Raw genomic sequence first — 23,754 nt, forward strand, 5'->3', positions numbered from 1 at the left:
CTGAGCAACCAGACCTCCAGGCTGAAGCAGATTTTAGAGTCACGGAAACTCCAGGGGCCCGGCCTGAGGACCATTTCAAAGCGAGCAGCTGCACCCCCTTTTCTTGCTGCCTCGCAAGCAGGCATGACGCTCACCCGATTTTAGACAGGTTTAGAGATGCCATCTAGTCACAACAGACTGACTTTCTCTTCTTGAGGCCCGCAAGGCAAGCAGCTTGATTTCCTCATGAAAACACAGGAGGCAGGTAGACCAGCATAACCTGGAAATCACAACCTGGGAAGGTATCCGAAAGCCTTTCTACAAGAGTGGAGTTGTGACACAACGCCTTGGTCAGCCGGCCCAGAGCGAAGAAGCGGTCACTGCTTCCAGAGGACCCTGCCCTGCAGGCTGCTCGGGCCAGGCACCCAGAACCCCCGTGCACACGTGGGCACCAGCAGCTTCAGTGCTGTGTGACGACCGCTTAGCCCCCCGCCGCACGGTTGGTGGGTGGCGGCTGCTCCTCTGGGGCCCTTACAGGTCGTCCTGCTCAGCTCCTGGCAGCTCTGCTCTGTCTGGTGCACGGTTTACACGCCCTCTGTGTGCGTTAGCGCAGCGCGCCTTTGGGTTTCTGTTCCTGTTTCTTACAGCCAAAGCCCCAGCCCAGTCAAGGCTACCCTTTGCTCTGCCCACCGCCCTCTGACACAAGAAGGCCTCCTGGGAGACAAGACGGAGTTTGCAGCACTTTTAATGCACAAAGCAACAGGTAAGAGGCTGGCTGGGTGACCAGCCTTCATTCCACAAAAAGCTCAAGTGCAGATACAGCCCAGTTGGGAAGTTACGGTTCACAGGGCCTTAGAGCCAAGAGCAGGAAACGCGGTTCTCTTGTCAGCCAAGGGAGTAAGGAGTCCATTTTCTGGGGATGAAAAAAATAAATGTTTCTAAAGCATGGCAGACACCCAGTCTTCAAGCAAGGACACAGACGAGCCCAAGCCAGGCGTTCCGGCAGGTTGCGTGGGGCCAGGCGGTGCCCGGGGGAAGGCCAGCCTATTCTGAGCGAGGCCGCCGGGGCGGGCGGCCTGCCGGCCGGCCCACTCAGCACTGGAGTCCACGCCAATTCCCATCACGCAGTCTGTCCTCCTTGCCTTTGATCGTCACAGCTTCCCCTGAACCCCTTGGTGCCTCCGAGATAAGCCAGCGACACCACAGCGTTCTCTGGGAGTCTGTGACTGTCCCTTCCCAGCTCTGTACAGCTTCTGGGCTCAGCTGCTTCGGCACCCTTCCCCTGACCACCACCCACCTGGTCCCGGCGCACGTGCACTCAGGTCTGCTCCGTGGCCTGGTGGTCCTGCAACACCGCCAGAGCCTCTTCGACCTGTGGGACACACGGGGGAGGGGTTGGTGCAGCTGCCCCAGCAGGGTCCTGGGAGAGCCCTGCCTCCCCGCCTTGGCCCACTGGACGCGAGAAGGCCCGCGCCCAGCCCCGCCGCCCCCTCTGACTGTGCTCGCTGGCTCCCATGGCAGAAACCCACGGCCACCTTCTACACTGCCAGACGGCTGGGGGAACCCTAACCCTTGGGCTGGGTCAGAACACAGCGCCCTGTCGCACAGTCTTGCCTGGGGAGCTGCAGGGAGGCCGCAGGGGCTGAAGTAGCCGGCCCTTCACTAAGGCCCTCTGCCACCTCCACATTCTGCAGGTGTTAGCTGATTTCAGCAAGAAGATACACTTCACCTGTCTAAGCAGCAGCCTACCAGCTCGCCTAGGAGAGGCCTTGATCCGTAACCCTCCTCTGCCCCCAGGCCTCCCCGCTCCTCGCAGGCTCCAGCCCACCTTGGCGCTGAGGGACTCTGGGGACTCCAGCAGGAGCAGCAGCTCCGAGTTGTCGATCTCCAGCAGCATGCCCGTGATCTTGCCAGCCAGCTGGGTGTGGACATTGTAGATGAGGGGGTAGAGACGCTCACCTGTACGGAAGAGCCTCTGAGGCTTATGCACACACCTGGCGGACGGCCCGGGCATCCCAGGGAGGGGGTCGTATTGTGGAACGCAGCAGAGGGGGCATCCGGGTTTTTGTCCCAGAACTGCTCCCTCCAGGTGTGTCACTGAACACTCTCGGGGGCCTCTTCCCCAAGTGAGCATAGCCAACCCCGCCTTGGAGGCTAGTGTGAAGAATCAAATTTGACGGTACATGTAAAGTACACTGCATAGGCTCTGACACAAGGTTGGTTGCTGTTTTAAAGACTACTCTTGGGGCTTCCCTGGTGGCGCAGTGGTTGAGAGTCCGCCTGCCGATGCAGGGGACGTGGGTTCGTGCCCCGGTCCGGGAAGATCCCACATGGCGTGGAGCGGCTGGGCCCGTGAGCCATGGCCGCTGAGCCTGCGCGTCCGGAGCCTGTGCTCCGCAACGGGAGAGGCCACAGCAGTGAGAGGCCCAAGTACCGCAAAAAAAAAAAAAAAAAAAAGACTACTCTTGTTCATTTGGCAAGAAATCACTTGAAGGATCACATTGAAATTCTAGACGGGATGCGATAATGCTGAACTTGACTTCTTGGAGGGACGGGAGCCAAGCACACAAGATAAACTTACCTTCCACCACTGGGCACTTCGAGTGACGGGGCCTAGTGTTGGTGGTCAGCCCATCTGGGCAACGTGTGGAGGGTGCAGCCGGGGCTGGAGGTGCTGGGTGCCTCCAGTGGTGGGGGAGGGCTTCTCCCACAAGGGGAGTGAAGATGTTTCCAGGGCACTGCTTACAGAGCCTTCTACCGCCATGAAGCCCATTTAGAATTTTTCTCTGGGGGTGGGTAGTAAAGTGGCAAAACCCCAAGCGAGCCGAGCAAACAATGGCGTGGTGGCATTGGGGGCCTTCCAAGAAGAGTCTGGAGGTCTAGGTGAAGGAAAGAGCCTGGGACCCACAGCAAGCTCGCTCACTCATTCAGCAGGTAGCGGCCTCCTTAAGCAGGGCCCGCCACAGAGGCCGGGGTGGAGATGGACTGCACGGGAGATCAGGGGCCAGGGGGAACAATGTCTGTTTCCCAGGACACGTTTATGTTCTCCCTCCCTGCCGTGGGCACTGGGAGACCGATGAAACTCGGTGACAGCCTCTTCCCATCACGAGAGGTGTGAGGTACCACAGCACCCACCTTAGAGGCCATTTCCTGGCAGAAACCCAAGACCCTACCCTTCTGCTCCCCCTCCTAGCCCCTCATCTCCCCACGTCTGGGGTCTCTCCCAGCCTGAGTCGAAGCCACACAACAGCAGAGCTGGAAGAGATCTCGGGACCATCTGGTCTGACCAGGGTCTTAAGACAAGATGAACAGGGTCCTGGGAAGTAAAGGCCCTTTGGGCAAGTCCCCCCGGCAGGTGGGTCAGCATGAGGCTGGGGACCTCGTCCCCACGTCTGACCTCCACTCAAGGCACTTCCCACCAGGTAAGCCGGCTGGTGGCGCCCCCTTCCTGCTCCAGGGTCGAGGAACCAGCCACTCACCGATCATCTGCTTCTGCTCGTGCAGCGGCGCTGCGGCCAGCATGGACGCAGTCAGGGGCTCCTGTCCGGGGACACGCACAGCAGGCTCCTGGACCTGCACATGGTGCCGGGGACACATCCCTTAACCACATGGATGGGCAAGGCCTCAAAACACTTACCCTTGTCGGGTGAGCACAGGCCTCCAGGAAGGCTCTAGAAGAGGGGGAGCAGGGGGCAAGCTATGGACAATCGGGCGGGACAGAATCCCTAACAAGGGCACGGTGGACTAGACGACAAAGTGACGTCCTAGTGCAGACGTGTTCCGTGGTGCTAGGAACCCTATGCGTGTTGTCAAGTGAAAGCCACACGTTACTGGCCACCTGGTGCTAAAGAAAGCACTTTCTACTCAGGTAGCTTTATGGCCGCATCCCCAGCGTGATTTCTGACCCTTTCGCATCTTGGTAACTTTAAAACCATTTTGCTCTCTAAAGCCTCCTCTTGTTCATTTTGCAAGAAATAGTTTGAAGTATACCCACAGAAATTCTAGACAGGATCTGAAAATGCTGACTCGGAGAGTTTTTTAGGGGGCAGGGAGATAAATACACAGCTCTTAATTACAGAAGATATTTTCAGTTCTATTCTGCAGAGTGATCACATCCTCGCTGCTTACTAAGTAAATACTAAGGAAACCCAAGTTAATTTTGGTAATAACCCAGGCGAAGCAAATTGTGATGAACAAACAAAATGTGATCCTGATCTTTTTTCCCCTCTGTTAGTGGGTGGTGGGTGGGGATATCTCTTCTGATGGTACATGTTCATAAAGGAAACTTTACAAGCCAAGGATAGAAAGAAAACCAAGGCCCAGACAGGGCCAGCACCTTAGACAGGGTTCTGAGCCAAGCACCCCCAGAGCCCAAACTCAGTGGGCAGCTGGGCCAGCCTTACCCGGTGGGTGTTGTGTGTTGCCAAGGAACACCTGTGTGTCAGGAGAGGCCCCCTTGGTGAAGAGCATCCTGCCATGCCGGGTCCTGTGGTCTGGGTACCGATGTTGGCTGTAAGAGATAAGCAGGGATGGTAAGGCCGACAGCAACCCAAAGGCATGACACCTCAAAAGCAGCACTCACGTAGAATCCCCAGCACCGAGTAAAGGGTCAGCACACAGGCGTGCAAACACCTGCCAAATGAAGGAACGGATGCTTGCCTTAGAGCCCAAACCTGCTCCCCTGTTCACAGCTGCCGCAGTACTTAGGTTCAGATCTGGTGCTGCGCCCCTGCACGTACGATCACTTTCACCCACATAACACGACGGGAATACTGCTTTCACCTGGATTTATTTTTTGGCCGTGCTGCGCGGCATGTGGGATCTTAGTTCCTCGACCAGGGATCGAACTCACGCCCCTTGCAGTGGAAGCTCAGAGTCTTAACCACTGGACCGCCAGGGAAGTCCCTCACCCAGATTTTAGACAAGAGGATACCAGGTACAGTAGGTAGCATGACCACAGAGTGAGTCAGCCCCGGAACTGGGTCGGTAGGACCCTGACCCTGGAGCCCACTGCACGGCCTCAGATGCCGGCACTGCCCTCCAAGGGGGCCAGCGGCAGGGTCACCGTGGAAGCCGGTTCTGACTCCCTGCCAGCAGCAGGCCCCTACCCACCACCGCACCCGCCCTCTGTTCCATTCCTCCCAGCCCTGCCCACACTCACCCACTCCCTGGGCGTGGGGCACCAGGTGTGGCACGTGGGTGGAGATCTGCCTGGCACTGCCGATGGGGAACGAGGGGCGCCGAGACACGGCTGCTGGCTGGACAACCGAGGCCGCAGGCGGGTAGGCGGCTTGCGGCATAGAGAATATGGAGAAAGTTTAGGTGGAGGGGGACAATCAGGCGGGCACGCTGCACCCTGACAGTTCTGGGGTGAGGAAGGGGATGGGAAGGGGAACCAGAACATTCTGCAGCAGATAAGAGGAGTGAATTCACTGGCAGACCCAGAACTCCAGGGGAGGGCGTTGGAAATCTGCAATTACAAAGCCAACTTCTGTCTACCCAGGACCCCAAGAAGCACAGGTACCAGGACCACACAGCTTGGTCCCCCAGGGCAGCTTCAGGTCAGGGTGAACGTCACTCTTAGAGGAGGACCATTCATCAACAGTAGTGCCAAAGGAGTATTAGTTTCTCAGCTTTGCAGGAATTTTCACCGTCACACATCAGGAGAGCCTTTGGAGCTCACTGAAGGTACACAGCTGCGTGTGTGTCTTACGGGCTCGGCCCTATCCTTGGTGATTTACACACATCTCACTCAGGCCCACGTTCACAAAAGGAAACCGAGGCTCAGAGAGGTGACGTGACCCACCCAAATTAACACCCTGGGAAGTGGCAGAGCCAGGCTTGACCCCCAAGCTCGTGTCCTTAACCCACCGTGTTACGCGCTGCCCCACGGGACCCATGTGGAGGGCAGGGGCTGGGTCACTCACACGAGGGTCTGGGTAGCTGGGCCGTCCACCTGGAAGCAGGCTGGACAGGTGGGCCAGAGCCATAGTATGGGGCCTGGGCTGGAGGCTGTGTGGGACAGAAAGACCTAGAGTGAGGGGGGCTGGCAGCAGGGGAGGTGAGAAACTGCATTCCCTCAGGGACACCACTATGGGAATTCCACTGTCCCCTACAGGGGACTGGTCATTATAGACCCACAAAGCTGGGGTTAAGTCTCCTGCTTCCCACGTCAGGAGGTCCATTAGCCCTGACCCCTTCAGGGCAAGATCGCAGGCTCAATCCTTGCCCCTGATGATCAGTACTGCTAGCCCAGTGACCTGGATAAAAGGGCGACAATCCCACTGTTACTTGTGCCAGCCTGAGGAACTGCTAAGGGGGAGGAATGTTCCCATCTTCGGAGCCATTCATCTTTCTACAGACATCTTTCTACTCCCTCCAGGTCACACAAGCTCCTTCCCCAAACCAGGCCCCTTAGAACATTAGCATACAGGAGAGATGTTAGCAGGCGTCCCACAAAAATGATCATCTAAGCTGGGGGAATGCTACGTACTCTGCCAGTTTGGGAAAGTCATGGTGCCTACTGGCATATCAGGATAGAAGAAGGTACATAGTAAAGAAATCCAGGCTTCTTTGGCTTAATGCAATATTTCCCCAATGTATTTGACTGCAGAGAATCTTTCAGCATAACATTCACGATTCTCTCCCGGATCGGGAAGCACTGCTTGACAGGGACAAAATTACCCCTGTTAGAGATGGGGTGACAACGGCCGCCTGCCGAGTGAGTTTCCAGCTGAAGCATGTTGGGAATCTCTGTCTGCCTGTGAAGCTCTGATCTTCCTGCCCCACCTGGCTGTCAGGGAAGGGATGCGGACAAGAGGTCACCTGGGGCGTAGCGGGCAGGAAGTAGCTGGCAGGCTGCTGGAAGGAGCCCAGGAGGGGGCTGCCCAGGGCCCGCATGGTGGAGAGGCGCTGCATGTACTGGTTGGTCAGGATGGCCTTCCGCTCCTCCTTGCGCTGGGCCAGTGCCACGTACAGTGGCTTGGTCCCCACGATGCGCCCGTTCATCTCTGTCACGGCCTTCGTCGCCTCTTCTGGAGAGGAAAAACACACAAAGCCAAACCCTTTGCTGTGGCCACCCTCTGTCATCACCTAAAAGCAAGACAAGACAAGGGCTGCTGGGGGTGGAGAAGGAAGACTCCGGGGGCCACGCTCCCCACCCCCTGGGGGGCCCAGCCCAGTACTGAGGGTACCCAGGAGAAACTGCGATTAAGGGGGGGTCCTCTCTCACCCACACATTTACTGAGGCCCACAGTATGCCAGATGCCATCATCGGATGAATGGATAAAGAAGATGTGACACGCCTTCTTACTCGACAGGTGCAGCCACCTGAGCACGGAGGCATGGCCACTCCCACTTTACAGGTGATGGAAGTGAGGCTCAGAGTGACTTGTCCAAGACCGGTCCACTTGCTAATGAGGGCTGCTCATCGTTTACTAGACCATTCCCCAGAATTAGGGAGAACAGCTGCATTTCAGAGTTAATTTTGATCTCTAAATTTTCCTTCTGAAAAGATTTTCCTAAGCGGTGATGGAAAGCCGGCTTAAATCGTTACTGTATCTGCCTTCGCCTGTGCGGCTAAAAGGAAGTGGGATGGTAGTTTGGGACAGGTTAATATCTAGGGGCAGGGTTCTTCGGCCAGGCTACAATCTTAAACCTTTCTGTAGGGGTCACTATAATGAAAAATCTGCATTTCAACTACTCCTCGGGTTTTATTAAACCATCCATACAGTTCTTTAGTTCATTTGTGAATTATGGACAAAGTAAGAAGCTCTTAAGAGTTATATTTCCTAGAGACTCCATGAAAGAGATTTGTATGGAATAGGAAAATAATTTGAATTTGTATTTTTGGTGCTTTATTGTGTTAATTTTCTTTGCGATAGAAACAAAATTCCTTACTATTATGGAGGAAAAAAAAAAAAGTGACTCACCTAGGCAGTGGGTCATACATTAGCCACAACTCAAACCTAATGTATGGTGCTGGTAGACCTCCACTGCCTCGGCAAGGCACAGAGCCACGTTCTTTAGGAGTCTGGGGAAGAGGTTCTTAGCCTTTTTTAAAAAAAATTTTTTATTAAAATAACCTTTCTATTGTGGAATGACTTTAGATTTATAGAAAAGTTGCAAAAATAGTACAGAGTTGCTGTATATCTTTCACCTAGCTTGACAAATGTACCATGTTAACAGTGGGACAGAACTACAATATCGACTGATTGGTACAATACTATTATTATCTACAATGCTATTAACTGAACTGCAGATTTCATTTGGATTTCACTGGACTTTCTAACATTTTTCTCTTCAAGGATCCCATCCATATCGCATATACGATTCTTGATCTTTTTTTAGGGTTGAGACACTGGCCTGACTCCATGAGGACTTGAGCTGAGAACATTTTAAACCTGCTCTATTAGAGCCCATGCTCTAACATCAATGATTTTCAGCTGCACTTTGCTACTCATACAGGGGCCTCGACCTGAGCGTTCACAGATCCCCTCAGGGAGGTCAATGGATAGAATTCTGGGGGTCTGTGAACTCAGATGGGGGGAAAATGGCATCTTTATTTTTACATTAGCATTTCCTTCTATTTTGAATATAGGCAAAGAAAAAATACAGTAGCATTAGCTGTGCTTGTGACTTTGTCAAGAAGAATATTTTCATATCACATTAATTATTGCTGATCTCAAAATCTTTTAGGCTCATTACTACTTCACTAGATCTTATAGTTTTTTTTTTTTTTACCTTTTTCAGCCATACCACGTGGCTTGTGGGATCCTACTTCCCTGACCAGTAATTGAACCCAGGCCCTCGGCAGTGAGAGCACGGAGTCCTAACCACTGGACTGCCAGGGAATTCCCCTAGATCTTATAGTTTGCTGCCTTAATAAAGCAGAACATATTTTAACAAATATATTTCAATCCAATTGTTTTTTGTAATCTTATGAGTTTTCTTTTATGCATTTAAACATATCCTCCATAGGATAAGGGGTCCATAGGCTTTATGAGACAGCCAAATTTTCTTGGCACAAAAATACTGTCTTAGCAAATTAATAAGAACTTCTGTTAGGTAGTTTTAAAGAAGATAAAATTAGTACAACTAATACTTATGCAAGGACTTCCCTGGTGGTCCAGTGGTAAAGAATCCACCTTACAATGCAGGGGACACAGGTTCAAGCCCTATCAGGGAACTAAGATGCCACATGCCTCAGAGCAACTAAGCCCACATGCCACAACTACTGAGCCCACGCGCCTCAACTAGAGAGCCCGCGCGCCACAACCTACAGAGTCCACGCACCCTGGAGCCCACACACCACAACTAGAGAGAGAAAAGGCCGCATGCCGCAACTAGAAAGAAGCCTGCATGCCTCAGTGAAGATCTCCCGTGCCGCAACTAAGACCCAATGCAGCCTAAATAAATAGAAAATAAATAAAATAATAAAAAATACTCATGCAGAGCTTACTATGAACTTAATCTCTACAAAGTGCTTATAACACTATTATCTCATTTTCAATCACTATTTTATAAAATAGAAAATATATTAAATTTTATAAGTACATATAAACTTATGTAAAATTCCCATTTTATAACAAGATGGTCCACCCCACTGCACGTCAACTCTTAAGCAATCCAGATTTTGTACAATTCCCTTCATTCAAGGGGTCCTCAAGGAGGTCAGTGAATCTCCTGAAATTATATGCAAGGTATGTGAACAACTAGATCATTATTTCACTACTTATCGTGGGCAGGTGCTCCACTTGCAGGCCTTTTAGTTCTCAGGACACCTCTAGAAGTAGATCATGTTGCTCCCATTTTACAGATGGGTAAAAAGGGTCCAAATGGCAATGTCACTTCCTTCAGGCTCTACAGGTAGTTAATGGTAGGACTGGGATTTAGACCTACTCCTGATTAACTTTAAAATCCCAGCTTCCAACCATAATACTACACCAAGTATGCATTTGCCAGTAAAGAGGGCCCAGAGCTTTTTATAAATCAGATTTATCAATTTACTGATTGATAAATTTAATCAGATTTCCTGATGCTTAATTCACATGTCCCACAGCTCTCTGTCACTTTTTTGGGGAAAACGTCCTTAACTCAAAAATTATTAGAACCTCCTCCCCAAATACCAGGCTCCCTGAAGGACATTTTAAATTGAATTCAACAGGCAAAAGAACTTCTAGACCACGTCCTAAGAGCCCAACCATCACACCACACGTGCAGGTCCTCAGCCCCGTCACCCACACTGACCTCTTTGGAAAGTCCTTCATTCCCACCCGCAGCTCCCTACCTCCTCACAGTCAAGTCAAACGCTGCTGCCACTGCCACTTCTTATAGGAAGTCCTCCTTCCTGTTCTGCTGAGCTCCTGCAGCTCTGCCTCCTCCACTTACCCCAACCCCACCCCACCCTACAGTAGATTTGAGTTAGTGATGCATCCGACTTCCCCACTAGACTATAAGTTACTCAAGGGCAAGGACTACGTCTGACTTATTCCTGTGTGCTTCCCACAGGGCCTGGCAAAACAGCAGGTGCTCAAGTATGGAACGAACGAACACTAGGTCTTCTTAAAATTACGTGGGGAGCTTTTAAAATTAAGATGCCCAGAGCTCTACATTCAGTTTCTCTGACTCGGGTGTCTATTTAAGAGCTCTCCACGGTATTTTAATGAGAAGCCAGGGTTCAGAACCATCCGGGGAGCCCACCGCCCACCCTCATCTTATAGGTGAGGCTCGGAAGACATCTGCTCAAGGTCACAGAGCCAACACCACATCTCTGGTGCTAGGAGGGCACACGGTAGCTGTTCAATACGTGGGGAAGAATGAGTGAAGAATGATGCAGCCCAAGCCTCTCATTTTCCAAATGGGGAAACTGAGGCCCGGAAAGGGGTTATGTCGCCAGCCAAGGCCAGACAACAGAAGTCAATGGAAATTCTGAGACACAAATTTCTGTACTCTGGCATACAGTAGGCACTCAATAAATGCTTGTTGAATGAACCTCGGTTACAGCGAGCCCCAGCAAGCCCAGCTGTGTGACTGGGACTGTATTTCTACCCTCTTCCCCTCCAGCCCAGACAAGGCTGCAGATGGACGACAAACTCCAGTGGGGTCAGACCCAGCTCCCAAACTCCAGAAGGAGCAGCGCAGCACCAAATCCCTGGAAGTCCCGGGGCGGGGATGGGGGTGTGCGTGGGCAGTGAGGATGGGAGGGGAAGGCTACCGATCCCCTGTGGGTGCCCCCGGCCCTCACCTTGGCACTGGTGATCACTCCATAGGGAGAGAACTCTTTCCTCAGTTTCTCATCATCGATGGAGTCATCCAAGTTCTTCACATACAGGTTCACGCCCTAGAAGGAAAGGATACCTGCTAGATGTGCCCCTTCCCCTCCAAGCCCCAGAATGACTTGGGGTGGGGGGGAGGGGCTTACATGGGCCAAGGGGGCACTGGAAGCCCCGCCCACCAAGTCTCCAGTTCTCAGTCTCATGCAGCACCCCTGCACCTCACCCATCACTCAGCGAGTCCATCACCTGGAAGGTGCAGCCCCTCGCCACTCCCCGCATCTCTAAAGCCAAGTTCCCAGAAGCGGGATTGCTGGAGGAGGGAGTCGCGTTCAGGGTTGCCCACACACAGACACTTTCACATCGAAGCAGCTGCCCCACAGGAAGCCTGTCCCTCACCTGGTAACGGGTCAGCCGGTCCTGCTTCATCTGCTCGAACCTGCGCTTCAGCTCATTCTGCCGCTCCACCCGCTTCTGGGCCCGGCCTACGTAGAGCAGCCGTCCACTCACCTCCCTCCCGTTCATGTCCATCACAGCCTGTGCAGAGAAGAGGCAGCCAGGGGGCTTGGTAACCACCCCCATGAGGCCTTGGCCTTAGCCCTGTCCTCCAGTCCCATCTTCTGGGCCCAGACAGGGCCACCTGCAAGCCAGGCTGGCCTTGTTAGCCGAGAATAATTAGTACCAGAATCCAGGCCATTTAAAGTGAATCCATTTTTTAAAAACATGGGACAGAATTTCAGAGTAAACTATAGAATTTTTAAAAATTGATTTGGGCTCTACTTGAAAAAGTGAAATTGAAATTTGCAAAGTTTCCCATGATTTAACATTTAGGTTCTAACTGTAACTACACACTGACGATGAGAACAAAGCAACAAGCATAATTCTTTCCAAAGGGCGTGATGGCGTAATCAAGATCCTTCATGTTGGGTTTCACAGCACAGAGAACCGTTTTTTGCTATGAGGACTTTAGAAACATTTGCTTCTTAACCCTTGATTTGTCTTTTCTTCAGTTAACTGGCCTAAGCCTGCCACATCCCAAACCGTCAGTGGCTTTGATTGCATGAATTCCTACATCTTCTGCAAGACATGCAATGTCTTAATCCATAAGGACCTACTGTATAGCACATAGAACTTGACTCAACACACTGTAATCACCGGAAAAGAATGTATAAGACTGGTAAGAATCTGAAAAAGAATATGTAGATATAGATGTCTCTGTGTAAGTGAATCAAGTTGCTATACACCAGCAAGAAACATAACACTGTAAATCAGCTATACTCCACTATAAAAATAAAGATAAATTATAAAAGAAAAAAGGGAGGGAGAGAGAAATTTTTACTAAATTTGTTCAGGGGTGGTGACCCAACCTGGTGTCACATAAAAAAAAAAAAAAACAGACATGCAATGTCTCTCTGCAATCCACTAATAATGAACTGAATCGGCATTGACTTATCTGCAAAAATGAGACCCACGTGAGTACTGACTCAAAGGTTTGGATTAGACATTGGTGTTAGGGAGGAGAAATATTTGAAAGGGAACTGACTTTTTAAGTGGTCAGTTCATGAGTAAATATTTTCACATAATGACTTGCTTCCCTACCTAGACATGCAAACATATGTAAATATATGTAAAAACACTCTGGGGGCCCAAGAACTGCCTGATCCGTAGCAGTCTTAAAGGTCATTGGCAGGGAACTTCCCTGGTGGTCCAGTGGTAAAGAATCCCCCCTACAATGCAGGGAACGTGGGCTAGATCCCTGGTCAGGGAATTAAGACACCACATGCCCGTGGGGCAACTAAGCCCGTGCGCCACAACTACTGAGCCTGCACGCCTCAACTAGAGCCCGCGTGCCACAAACTACAGAGCCCACACACTCTAGACCCCGTGCACCACAACAAAGGGCCTACGTGCTGCAACGAAAGATCCCGCATGCCTCAACGAAGATCCTGTGTGCCACAACTAAGACCCGACACAGCATAAAATAAATAAATAAATAAAAAATAAATCGTAAAAAAAAATGCAAAAAACAGGTCATTACCAAAGTCTCCAAGACCTTGGAGTCTACGGTTTCCCCTGCCAGCTTCACTGCTCTACTCCAACTTGTCATTTTATAGTTGGGGCAACCAAAGTCTACAGAGAGGGTGGGACATGTCCAAGGAGACACAAGAAGTTACCTTTCAAAGGTGTCCTTTACTTAAGAACAAAACTTCAGGGCCAGAAAGAGTTGGTTCTAATCCCAGTGCTCTCTCCTCCTAGCTACAACTTGGCGGAACCTGATAACCACAGTAGAGCCCACACTGGTGGGAGGAGACAGGACAGTGTCTGCAAAATCAGGTAGCACCTTGCCTGTGGTAAGTGCTCAGTGAGAAGTGGCTGCTATCGAGGTGGCCCCAGGATCCAGGTCTCCATCCAGAATCCACTAGGAGCTGAGCTCTCCCATGACCAGTGATCTTAATGGGGCAGGAGCTACGGAAAGAGCTTCATGGTGGGAGGCAGGATCGGACATTATCCCTGCTTTGTTACTCACGCGGTGACCTTGTACCATTCCCTTGCTCAGTAGATATGTATCTGGTACCTACCAGCAGTGAAATGCTAGAGATTTAATGGTGACATGAGACCCAGCCCCTGCCCTCAGTTCTATCCGTGGAGATCTGAGCTAATGATGGAGACAGACAGGAGGGGCACCTTGTCAGAAGCACTGAGGACAGGAAGAGGTGGCTTCCTGAAGGAGGGAAAAGTATAAGCTGAGACCCATCAATTATCTACAGCTACGCTGTCCAACATGGCAACCACTTGTTGCACGCAGCTACTGAATACTTGAAAAATGGCTTGTCTGAACTGACATGGACTAGAGGTACCAGATTTCAAAGACGTAGTACAAAAAAGGGACTGTAAAAATCTCAATTTTTATCAATGTAAATATTACATCACAATCAATTATATCAACATTATATCACATTGAAGTGATGATTTGAATAAGTTAAATAAAATATATTATTAAAGTTGCAGGGTTTTTTTAACCCTTTTTAATGTGGCTACTGCACAATTTTGAACGGCACATGTGGCTCATGTTACATTTCTATTGGACAGCATTGGTCTAAAGAGTAGCGGAGGGGAAGTGTTTTGAGAAAACAATATGTTCAAAGTCTTGGAAGCAAGAAATAACACGGCACTTCCCCTCCCTGGCCTCAATCCCACGATCAATTCAACAAGAGGGTAATGGCTGTCTCAAAGGCCCCTAGTAGCTCCCAGGCTGCAAGATTCTATGAAAAGCCAGCCAGCCTCAGGCTATGGAAGCAACCGGAGGAGGCTGAAGGCCTCTGCCTTCACCCCAGGCAGGAAGGGCCCTGGCTTGTGTGGACCCATGCTGGGGAGGGACTATTTCCTCCACAGGCAGCTGGAGCCCTCTGCTCCTGATCTCCCTTCTTCCTAGTCCTGGCTCCGCACCTCCTCCAAGAAACAGGGCCATAGGGAGGTTCCTACCTTCTGGGCTTCCTCATGCGTCTCAAAGTTGACAAAGCCAAAGCCGCGGGAGTGGCCGCCGTCATCCCTCATCACCTTGACACTCAGTATCTTCCCTAGGAAGGGCAACCTGTCTCAAAGGGGAGTCGGGCAAGCCCTGAGATGTCCCCTCCCTTCTCCCAAGTCTTCAGGAAGCCCCAGGGGGCACCCAAGCTGGGAGTAGAAGAGAAGTGATCCCCAACTCCCTTGGGGAACACGCCCACCAAACTGGGAGAAGAGGTCCTGCAGGCACTGCTCATTCACGTCCACGTGGAGGTTCTTCACGTAGATATTGGTGAACTCCATGGCCCGAGCTCCCAGCTCTGCATCCCGCTCCCGTCGGGGCTTGAAGTGGCCAACGAAGCTGTGGACACGCCAACCGGGTAGGCAGCTGCCTATGGCTGCCGTCGGCCACCCCCACCCCTGCCCCGGCCCACCCAGTAAGCCTGGGTCGCTTGAGTCAATTGCCGCTGGCCTCCAGGATCTCTGTACCCCTCATCAAGGGACTGGGCAGGGCAATGCTCCTTAGATGGCATACATCCAAGGACTGACCACTTCCAACATCCAAGCTTCTATGTTCCAGTGTAAGGTTAAGATGACTTCATTCTTGGGGCAAATGCACAGGATCTCCTACTGCAAATGAGGCAGCTGAGTGCTCAGGAGATAAGAGCACAAATCTGGGAGTCACACAGACAAGGGCTTGAATCCTCGCTCTGCAGTTACCAAGCTGTGTGACCCTGGGCAAGTTACTTAACCTCTCTGAGCCTCAGTGTTCATTCCTGTAAAACTGGGGATCAAACTCACATCACAGGGATTTGCTTATTCATTTAACATATACTGGGTGCAGTGGCTGTGAGAGAACCAGATGTGGTTTATGCCAGTATTGCTGGGGTGGGGGAGGGGGGCACTGAAATCATTTAAATACATTATGAATTTTAAAAATTGTAATTTCCAAGTCCACATAAACACATCTAGGAAATCATCCTAGATTAAGAAAAACAAAGCAAGCATAAGAAAATTTGATGGTACCTATAAAACAGCGGTCCCCAACTTTTTTGGCACCAGGGACCGGTTTTGTGGAAGACAATTTTTCCACGGACAGGGGTGGGGATGATTTGGGCGGTAATGCGAGCAATGGGGGGATGGTTCAGGCGGTAATGCTATCGATGGGGAGCGGCAGATGAAGCTTCCCTCACTCACCCACCACTCACCTCCTGCTGTGCAGCCTGGTTCCTAACAGGCCGCAGACCACTACCGGTCTGCGGCCCGGGGGTTGGGGACCCCTGATATAAGACATTTAGCACAAACGAGTGATAGCTGACACCAAAAATTGAAGGAAACTGAGTGACAAAGGAAAACAGGCAAACTGAAAGCTGACAAAGATAGAAACACACTTCTAGAGAACTGGGAAAAGCCCGTCAAAGTTCTGGTTCACTGACAGGAGGCTACCCTGAGAAACTCTGGACAAAATGACTCTGGGTGCATCTCCCACCCCAAAGCTTCCTCCACTGCTCAGTCTCGGGCATGGGGCTGGGCCATCTGACGGGCAGAACCAGAACTGGGGGAGGCAACAGCCAGAGCAGATTCTCTCCAGCATCTGCACCTCAACTTTCCCATCTGTGAAGTGGGGATGATGCCAAACTTAAAGGCATGAAAATGGCAGGCTAAGCATATGCCAACCTTCCTTCCTGTCCCCAGATCTCAGGAAACAAAAGGTTTAATAAAATTCACAGCCATGCTGAGAAGGTTGGAAAACAGACAAAAATCACTCTGTCCACTGATGATGTGGCCATTAGCTGTTCCTGCTAGAATTTCTAAAGCATCGCCCCATTTGCCACTCAGAACTCCTTTAATGCATCCCAGCAGCCCCATGTTGTACTTGAGGAAAGGGAGTCCCTGGGAGATGGAGCAACACGTCCGAGGTCATACTGCCAGGAAGAGTACCAGCAGCTGCTCAGTGCCAGGCGCCCATTAGACGGTGGGCGGGTCCTAAGTTGGTGGTACCATGATTCTGCTCCTTTAGCCGTGGCGCCACCCACATCCCACCACTCACACTTTGCGGTCATTCAGCAGCATCCCGTTCATGGTGCTGATGGCGTTCTGTGCAGCCTCGTGGGTCTCAAAATGCACAAAGCCAAAGCCTCGGGAGCCATGATCATCACACACCACCTGGGCCACAGGGAAACAGGACATGAAGAGCATCCAACAGAGAACAAGAATGGCAACGGCAATAACGACTAATATCTGAGTGCTTGCTCTGTGCCTGCGAAGACAATCCTATCTCGCACAACAGCCCTATTTTAGAGATGGGAAACGAAAGCTCAAAGGGGTCAATCTACTTGCTTAAGATCACACAGTAAGGAGGGATAGAGTCCTCAGACTGAACGCAGATCTCATCTATACCACAGACCAGCTTTTAACGATCTTCCTAAAGCAATGGATAAAAGGATTAGATTCCAGCCACCTTCCCCCCTTTCTGCATCTTTGTTTCTAACTGCAAGTTAGAAACAACCCGAGATCCATCCAGAGGAGACTGGTTCAGTAAATTACAGTATATTCATCTTGGTCTGCTGTATGTGCATAGCTGAAGAGAATGTGGTAGATTTCACGGCTGGCAGGGTTACCTGTGAGGTATACTGTTAAGTGGGGGGAAAAAATCAAGCCCATTTGGGTTAAAGTGGGCATCTATGCTTTTGAGAAACCGTTTGGCATTTTTTGGTAACATTCAATTGTGTTTCCGCTAACACAAGAAATACATATTTAGGGGAAACTTTTGGAAAGTGAGAGCGAGAGAGACAAAGAAATAGAGAGAGATTGAGAAAGTGAGGAAGAGAGGGGAAAGAAAGAAGGAAGGAAAGCAGGAAGAGAGAAAGTGTGGGATGGTTATTATTATTTTTCATTTATATACCATTTTTAAAAGGTTACTTTCCATTTACAGTGATTACAAAATATTGGCTCGATTCCCTGTGTTGTACAATACATCCTGGAGCCTATCTTTTTTTTTTTTTTTTTTTGGCGGTACGCAGGTTTCTCACTGTTGTGGCCTCTCCCGCTGCAGAGCACAGGCTCCAGACGCACAGGCTCAGCGGCCACGGCTCCCGGGCCTAGCCACTCCATGGCATGTGGGATCTTCCCGGACCGGGGCACGAACCCGTGTCCCCTGCATCGGCAGGCGGACTCTCAACCACTGCGCCACCAGAGAAGCCCTGGAGTCTATCTTAAACCCAATAGTTTGTACCTCCCACTCCCCGTCCCCTATATTGCCCCTCGTCCCCCTGTTCTCTGTATCTGTCCTCTGTATTCGTGAGTCTGCTTCTTTTTTTATTATATTCACTCGTCTGCTGTAATTTTTAGATTCCACATATAAGTGATATCATATAGTGTTTGTCTTTCTCTGTCTGACTTATTTCACTTAGCATAATGCCCTCCAAGTCCATCCACATTGCTGCAAATGGCAAAATTTCATTCTTTTTATGGCTGAGTAGTATTCCACTGTATATATAAACCACATTGTCTTCATCTATTCACCCATTGATGGACACTTAGGTTGCTTCCATATCTTGGCAGGGACATTTTTAAAACAGACACACACAAAACGGTTAATAATTATTTCCGGGAACTAGAGTTGAAAGCGACGAAAGCTTTTTTACTTTATTCCTTTCCAGGTTGTTTAAACTTTACCAATTAATCTATTATTTCAACAGCAAACTTGTTTCGAATTTTGAAAAGACCCACAAACATACCACCCCCATTCTGTAGGGCTCCCGACTCAAGTTAGGACAGACCTCGCGAATGGGAAAGATCTTCAGTTCACAGAGTTCCTGTCCCTCTGGCTGAACTTGCCCTAAGACCCCTAATGACCATCTCATGGGGTCCACGGCTCCACTCATCCCTGCAGCCACCGCCCCGGCTCAACTAAGTGACATTTTCTGCCTCGACCACCACCCCAGCCTCCCAACCCAGCTTCTGGGCTGACCGCTGGGACGCTTTTTCCAAAATGTAACTGTGATCATGTGCCTCTGGGAAATAATCTCCAGTAGCTCCTACAATCCACAGAACTATACCAACGTGGCATTTGAGGCTCTCCAGTTGGCCCTTCACGAGTCCTGCTTCCAAGTCCACACCCAACACGCACCCCTCCAGCCCCAAGCAGGGTCCCTCAGCTTTCAACTCAAGCCCAGGCCTGTCATTCAGATTTAATCACATTGACTGGGTTCCACTCTGTGCCAAGCACCTGCTAAGGGCATCACATACTGTTATATTTGTCATCAGAACCCTTCCAGGCAGTTCTTAACCTCTGAGCCCCAGCTGCCCGACTGGGGAAAATGGGAATAAATGACTTGTCCGAGGTCGGCCAGCCAGCAGAAATAACTATTTGATTCCTGTAGATGACTAATGAGATGCTCGCTACTCTTTCGAGGGCTATCTATATTGTGAAGATTATGTGAGTTAATATACATTCACAGCCACCCTAAGAGGTAGGTTCTACCACTGCCCCCTTTTATAGAGGAAACTGAGGCATGCAGAGGTTAAACAACCAGCCCAAGGCCACACTGCCAGGAAGTGGAAGAGGCAGGATTTGAACCCAGGACACTTGGCCCCAAAGTCCAAGGTCTGGCTGACTATGTCATGCTGACTCTCTGCTCGGTAGGCTGGGCTGAACTTTGAACTTGAGTGGCGTGACCCCAAGCCTACTGGAGTTCCACAGTGCCTCAGAAACCTTTCCTCAGCCCCAGGGCACTCTCCTTTCTGGGTCTTTGACTCCCCGGATCCCCATGCATTCCCCTCAGAGCCCAATGTCCAGCTGTTCCTAAAAGTCTCACCATCTTCAACCAGCCTGAGAGTACTTGGTAGCACGCAAGGAATAGTTCCAACACAGAGGGAGGCATCACTCCCAACCTCTCCCCCTACCCCTGCCATCTCTCCAGAAGGGTGGACACGCCAGAGGCTATAGGGTAACCGACCAGCCATCCTCATAAAACCTAAAAGCAAACACCAGGGGAACGGACCACACTGAACGCCTTGTACCTAACCAGGCCCATAACAGGGCTTCATTAGGCCTGCAAGGACTTGCCCGAGTCTCACAGAACTTTCTGTCCAATCCTCAGTGGCCCAGAGGAAGCCTCAAGGCCTGGATAATGGGAACAGACATACTCTTCCCTGTTAAGTTAGCTTCAGCTAAGCCAGCAAACCCATCGGTTCAGATCCTGCCTTGGCCACTGACCTCCCACCCCTATAATATATAACTGTGAACAAGTAACCCCAACTCTGAGCCTCTCCGCCCTCCAGGGTGACTCCGGGATCCTCCTGTTTGCATCTTAAGAGGCCATTTTGGGAAATTCTGTGAGGTTGTGTATGCAGAAAATCTAGCACCTAGAAAGTTCTGGATAAATCTGCTGTTATCACTGTAAGAACCTAGCACACAGTTAAGACTCTCTCTCTTTTCCATTGATCCTCAGAGACAGGAAACAGCCCTTTCTGTCTATCATGGCATGCCCTTCGCAGCTGCTGCACCTCCTCCAGTCTGTTTGCCCCTCTGAGTCACAGGGATATCCCCTCACTCACAGGGAGGTGGTGAGGCCTCACTTGAGAACTGCAGGACTGTGCCTGGCACATAGTAGGAGTCAAGGAAGAGTTCTAACACAGAGGATGCCATCACTCCCCATGCCCCCTGCTGCCTCCCCAGAAGGCTGGACATGCCAAAGGCTGCAGGGTAACTGACCAGCCACCCTTATAAAATCTAGCGGGCAAAACACCCAGGGTTAAGCCCTGTCAGGACAGACGGATCTGCTGCATGGCCCCTGACCCTCAACTACAAAGTCAGAGAAATGATCACAGCCCTTCCCAAATGATGATACAGCCATTAGCTCAACAAATATTTATTGAGCACCTACTATGTTTTCACATCTCAGGTACTTGGATACAGTGGTGAATAAGAACAAGATCCCTACTCCTAGGAAACTTCCATTCTATTATAAGAGAAATGTTACAGACAAGGTCTGGTCCATTGCCATCATGGCCTTCCTGTATCTACTTGCTTTGTCCTATAATTTCTACTGCCCTCTCATTCTGAATTCGGGCTGTCCTCATGACTTACTTTGGTCAGTAGAACGCAACAAAATGACAGTGCGCTAGTTCTGAACCTAGGTCTCAAGAGGCCAGGCGAGCTTCCACTCTGTCTCCTGGGACCCTGCTACTGCCATGAGAACAGCCTGGGCTAGCCTGCTGGAGGATGAAAGCCCACAGGGAGGAAAGCCGAGACGGTCCAGCTGACAACCACCCACTCCCTAGAAGCAGAGCCATCCAGCTGTCAGTGGGCAAACAAAGGAACCCAGCCAAGAGCAGAAGAACTGCTCGGCTGAACTCAGCCCCAACCGCCAATGGCTGAATTACGCGCGGAATAAATCACAGTTGTTGACAGCCACGAAGTTAGGAGGTGGTTACACAGCAAGAGCCAGCTGATACGTAGGTGACCGCTACAGCTGAGAATAACTACCATTCAGGTGCTTGCTGAACCTGGCTCTTCACCGATGAGGTGCTGCTTGGTATCCCTCTACCACCACACAGGTGTCTAACACAGACCCCCCCCCAAAAGGCACACCCACCTTGCAAGAGAGGATGTTCCCAAAGGTGGAGAAGGTGTCGTACAAGGCCTTGTTGTCAATGGAGTCTTCCAGGTTCTTGATGAAGATGTTGCCGACACCCGACTTGCGAAGTCCTGGGTCTCGTTGGGACCACATGATGCGGATGGGCTGGCCTTTGATCACCTCAAAGTTCATTGTGTCCAGTGCCCGCTCCGCTGGACAAGAGGAGAGAAAGGAGCTAGTGAAGGGGATTTTCTTTCCCTGAGCCCCAAGGAGCGTAGTTGGGAACTGAGCCAAAAAAGAAAAAAAGAAAAGAGCCACTGTCTGGGTCTCACTTGGGATAAGAGCTTGAAGCCTCAGGAGGGATAAACAGAAAGAATTCATGTGTGTGGTGCTCCTCCCACCTTCCAGGTAGGATCTCCTTCAACTCTTCACCATAATGACGTGAGCAGGAATTCCTATCCCCATTTTACAGAAGGGCAAACTGAGGCTCAGAAAGGGGAAAGATCAGGAGGGTCCCTATGACAAGGGTGGCAGCAGTTTGAGGAAACTGAAGCTCAGAGGTGCTGAGCAGCAGAGTTGAGATTTGATCCCAAGGAAGTATGGCTTTCGGGGCAGTGAACATCACCTCTCTGAGCCCACTTCTACACCTGTAAAGAGGGGATGATGACAATATTACCCACCTTTCTACATCTAACAAAGGGAGAGAATACCACCTGCCTCCAGGTTGTCAGACAGACTGAAAATTAAATAAGGTGTGCAAGGCGCCTTGTACTTTGTGCCTGGCACAAAATAGGTGTCTGGTAAACAGTAGTATGTCTAAAAACAACAGCCTATGCCCATCCTTCTGTCAGGTGGTATGCTGTCCCCTGCTTCAGGGACACCTCTGGTTTCAGAGGGTTTGGAGGGGAACTGTGGAATACTCAGTGGGCAAGTTTCAAGAAGTCTGGGTTTTCCACCTAGTCCTGCCATAAACATCCAGGAGTAAAATCCTTCTGCTGTCTGGAGCTCAGTTTCTCCATCTATGAAGTCTGGCAAAAAGGTCAGGTTGCACAGGGCTTGGAGGAAGATGGCAAGAGGCAGTGGGTGGGTAAAGCAGAGCAGAGGGGAATCCAGCTCTACCACCTGCTGGGAAACCAGCAGAACCATCACAGCAAACTCCCAGATCAGGGAACCTCCCCATCCTCCCAGGAGACTCAGAGTAAAGGCACCCGCTTTTGGACTTGGCTGGGGCAGGTTTTTTTGGTTATACTTCTGGAGTCTTACACCTGAACGCTATAGTTATTATGATTTTTCTTGGGTTAGCACTTACCGAGGGCTTACAATGTACCACGTGATACAGGTGCTACTTCATAGAAAAAGCCCTCCATTCCTTCCATGCTACTGGGTAATAAGGCTTAGCCCCACTTTACAGATGAAGAGATGCCAAGCCTGAAATCTTGCTCAAGCTCGCACCCTAGTGGCAGAGCTCCAACAAAACCCTGCGCTCTAATCTCTCTCCTCTCCACTCAACACCTAGCTGACAAGCTCTGATCTAAACCTATCAGCTCCGAGAAACGGGTCGTGGAGCCTGGAGCGCAGGCAGCTTTTCTCGGTTCCCGAAGGTGGAGGCGCCTGGTGCAGACCTCGGGTCCGGCTGCCGGGAAAGGCCACAGCCCGAGGCTGAGCTCTCCCGGCTGCCCCGCTCATCACCCGTGTCTTCTCGGGCATCTTCCTCACCGGGTGCTTTCAATTGCTCATCCTCCCAATCACTCTACAAAGCAGGTACCTCCCCCCTTTTGCAGACAGGCAACTGAAGCTCAGAATGATTCATTTGCTCAAAACCGCACAGCTGCCGGCTTTCTAATCCCAGGTCTGGCTGACCCCAAAGCCCTTGGCTGTTTTCACTGTCTTAACAGCTCTTCCGGAAAACGGAGCACCAGTAAAACACAGTAGCACACTAACTGCTAGTTTCTGTCCCCGGGGCCTTTCGGAGCCCCTTCCAAGGCCTTGTATCTCTGGACCTCAGTTTCCCTGGCTGCAAAATGGAAGATTTTGCAGGATTAGCCAGAGATGAAAGCGCGCGCGGGTGGCTGGGATGCTGTCTGCCTGTCTGCCTGTCTGTAGGTGGGTCGGTCCGCCCCCCTCCCCCAGGGGCTCACCGTCGGCCGGCTGCTGGAAGTTGATGTAGGCGTAGCCCAGCGAGCGGCGGGTGGCCACGTCGCGGCACACACGGATGGACAGGATGGGGCCAGCGGGCGAAAACTTCTCGTAGAGCATGGCCTCAGTCACGTCGGGGTGCAGGTCGCCCGCGTAGAGCGAGGCGAGCGGGTAACCCGGGCCGCTGGAGTTCATGGTGGGCGCGCGGCCCCGCGCTCGGCGCCCACGTGCGCTCACCCCGGCAGCGGGGGCGCGCGGGGCGGCCGGGTTCTTCCCAC

At 51.1% G+C, this 23,754-nt stretch overlaps 1 protein-coding gene across 1 annotated transcript; it reads right to left on the reverse strand.

Annotated features, from left to right (window-relative positions):
- Window positions 1-428: 428 nt before the first annotated feature.
- Window positions 429-23,693, reverse strand: PABPC1L (poly(A) binding protein cytoplasmic 1 like). The gene is made up of 15 exons (XM_079943928.1): window positions 23,479-23,693; window positions 21,359-21,552; window positions 16,807-16,922; window positions 14,978-15,117; window positions 14,736-14,830; window positions 11,652-11,789; window positions 11,225-11,320; window positions 6,805-7,071; window positions 5,907-5,991; window positions 5,141-5,269; window positions 4,383-4,489; window positions 3,459-3,552; window positions 1,808-1,938; window positions 1,277-1,351; window positions 429-892 (listed from the first exon to the last, which is right to left on the reverse strand). Exons 1-14 carry the CDS (start codon window positions 23,669-23,671, stop codon window positions 1,298-1,300), a joined length of 1,839 nt encoding a protein of 612 aa, XP_079800054.1. The 5' UTR covers window positions 23,672-23,693; the 3' UTR covers window positions 429-892; window positions 1,277-1,297.
- Between the last annotated feature and the right edge of the window lie 61 nt (window positions 23,694-23,754).

This window comes from Stenella coeruleoalba (assembly GCF_951394435.1).
Source record: "Stenella coeruleoalba genome assembly, chromosome: 15".
Taxonomy (NCBI): Eukaryota; Metazoa; Chordata; class Mammalia; order Artiodactyla; family Delphinidae; genus Stenella; species Stenella coeruleoalba.

Excerpts from the sequence above, each read along its gene's own strand:
- PABPC1L (XM_079943928.1), bottom strand. The coding sequence starts at position 23,671 with ATGAACTCCAGCGGCCCGGGTTACCCGCTCGCCTCGCTCTACGCGGGC. Across the intron at positions 21,553-23,478 it reads CTTCCAGCAGCCGGCCGACG|CGGAGCGGGCACTGGACACA; the intron begins GTGAGCCCCTGG and ends CCTCTTGTCCAG. Across the intron at positions 16,923-21,358 it reads GGAACATCCTCTCTTGCAAG|GTGGTGTGTGATGATCATGG; the intron begins GTGGGTGTGCCT and ends CCTGTGGCCCAG.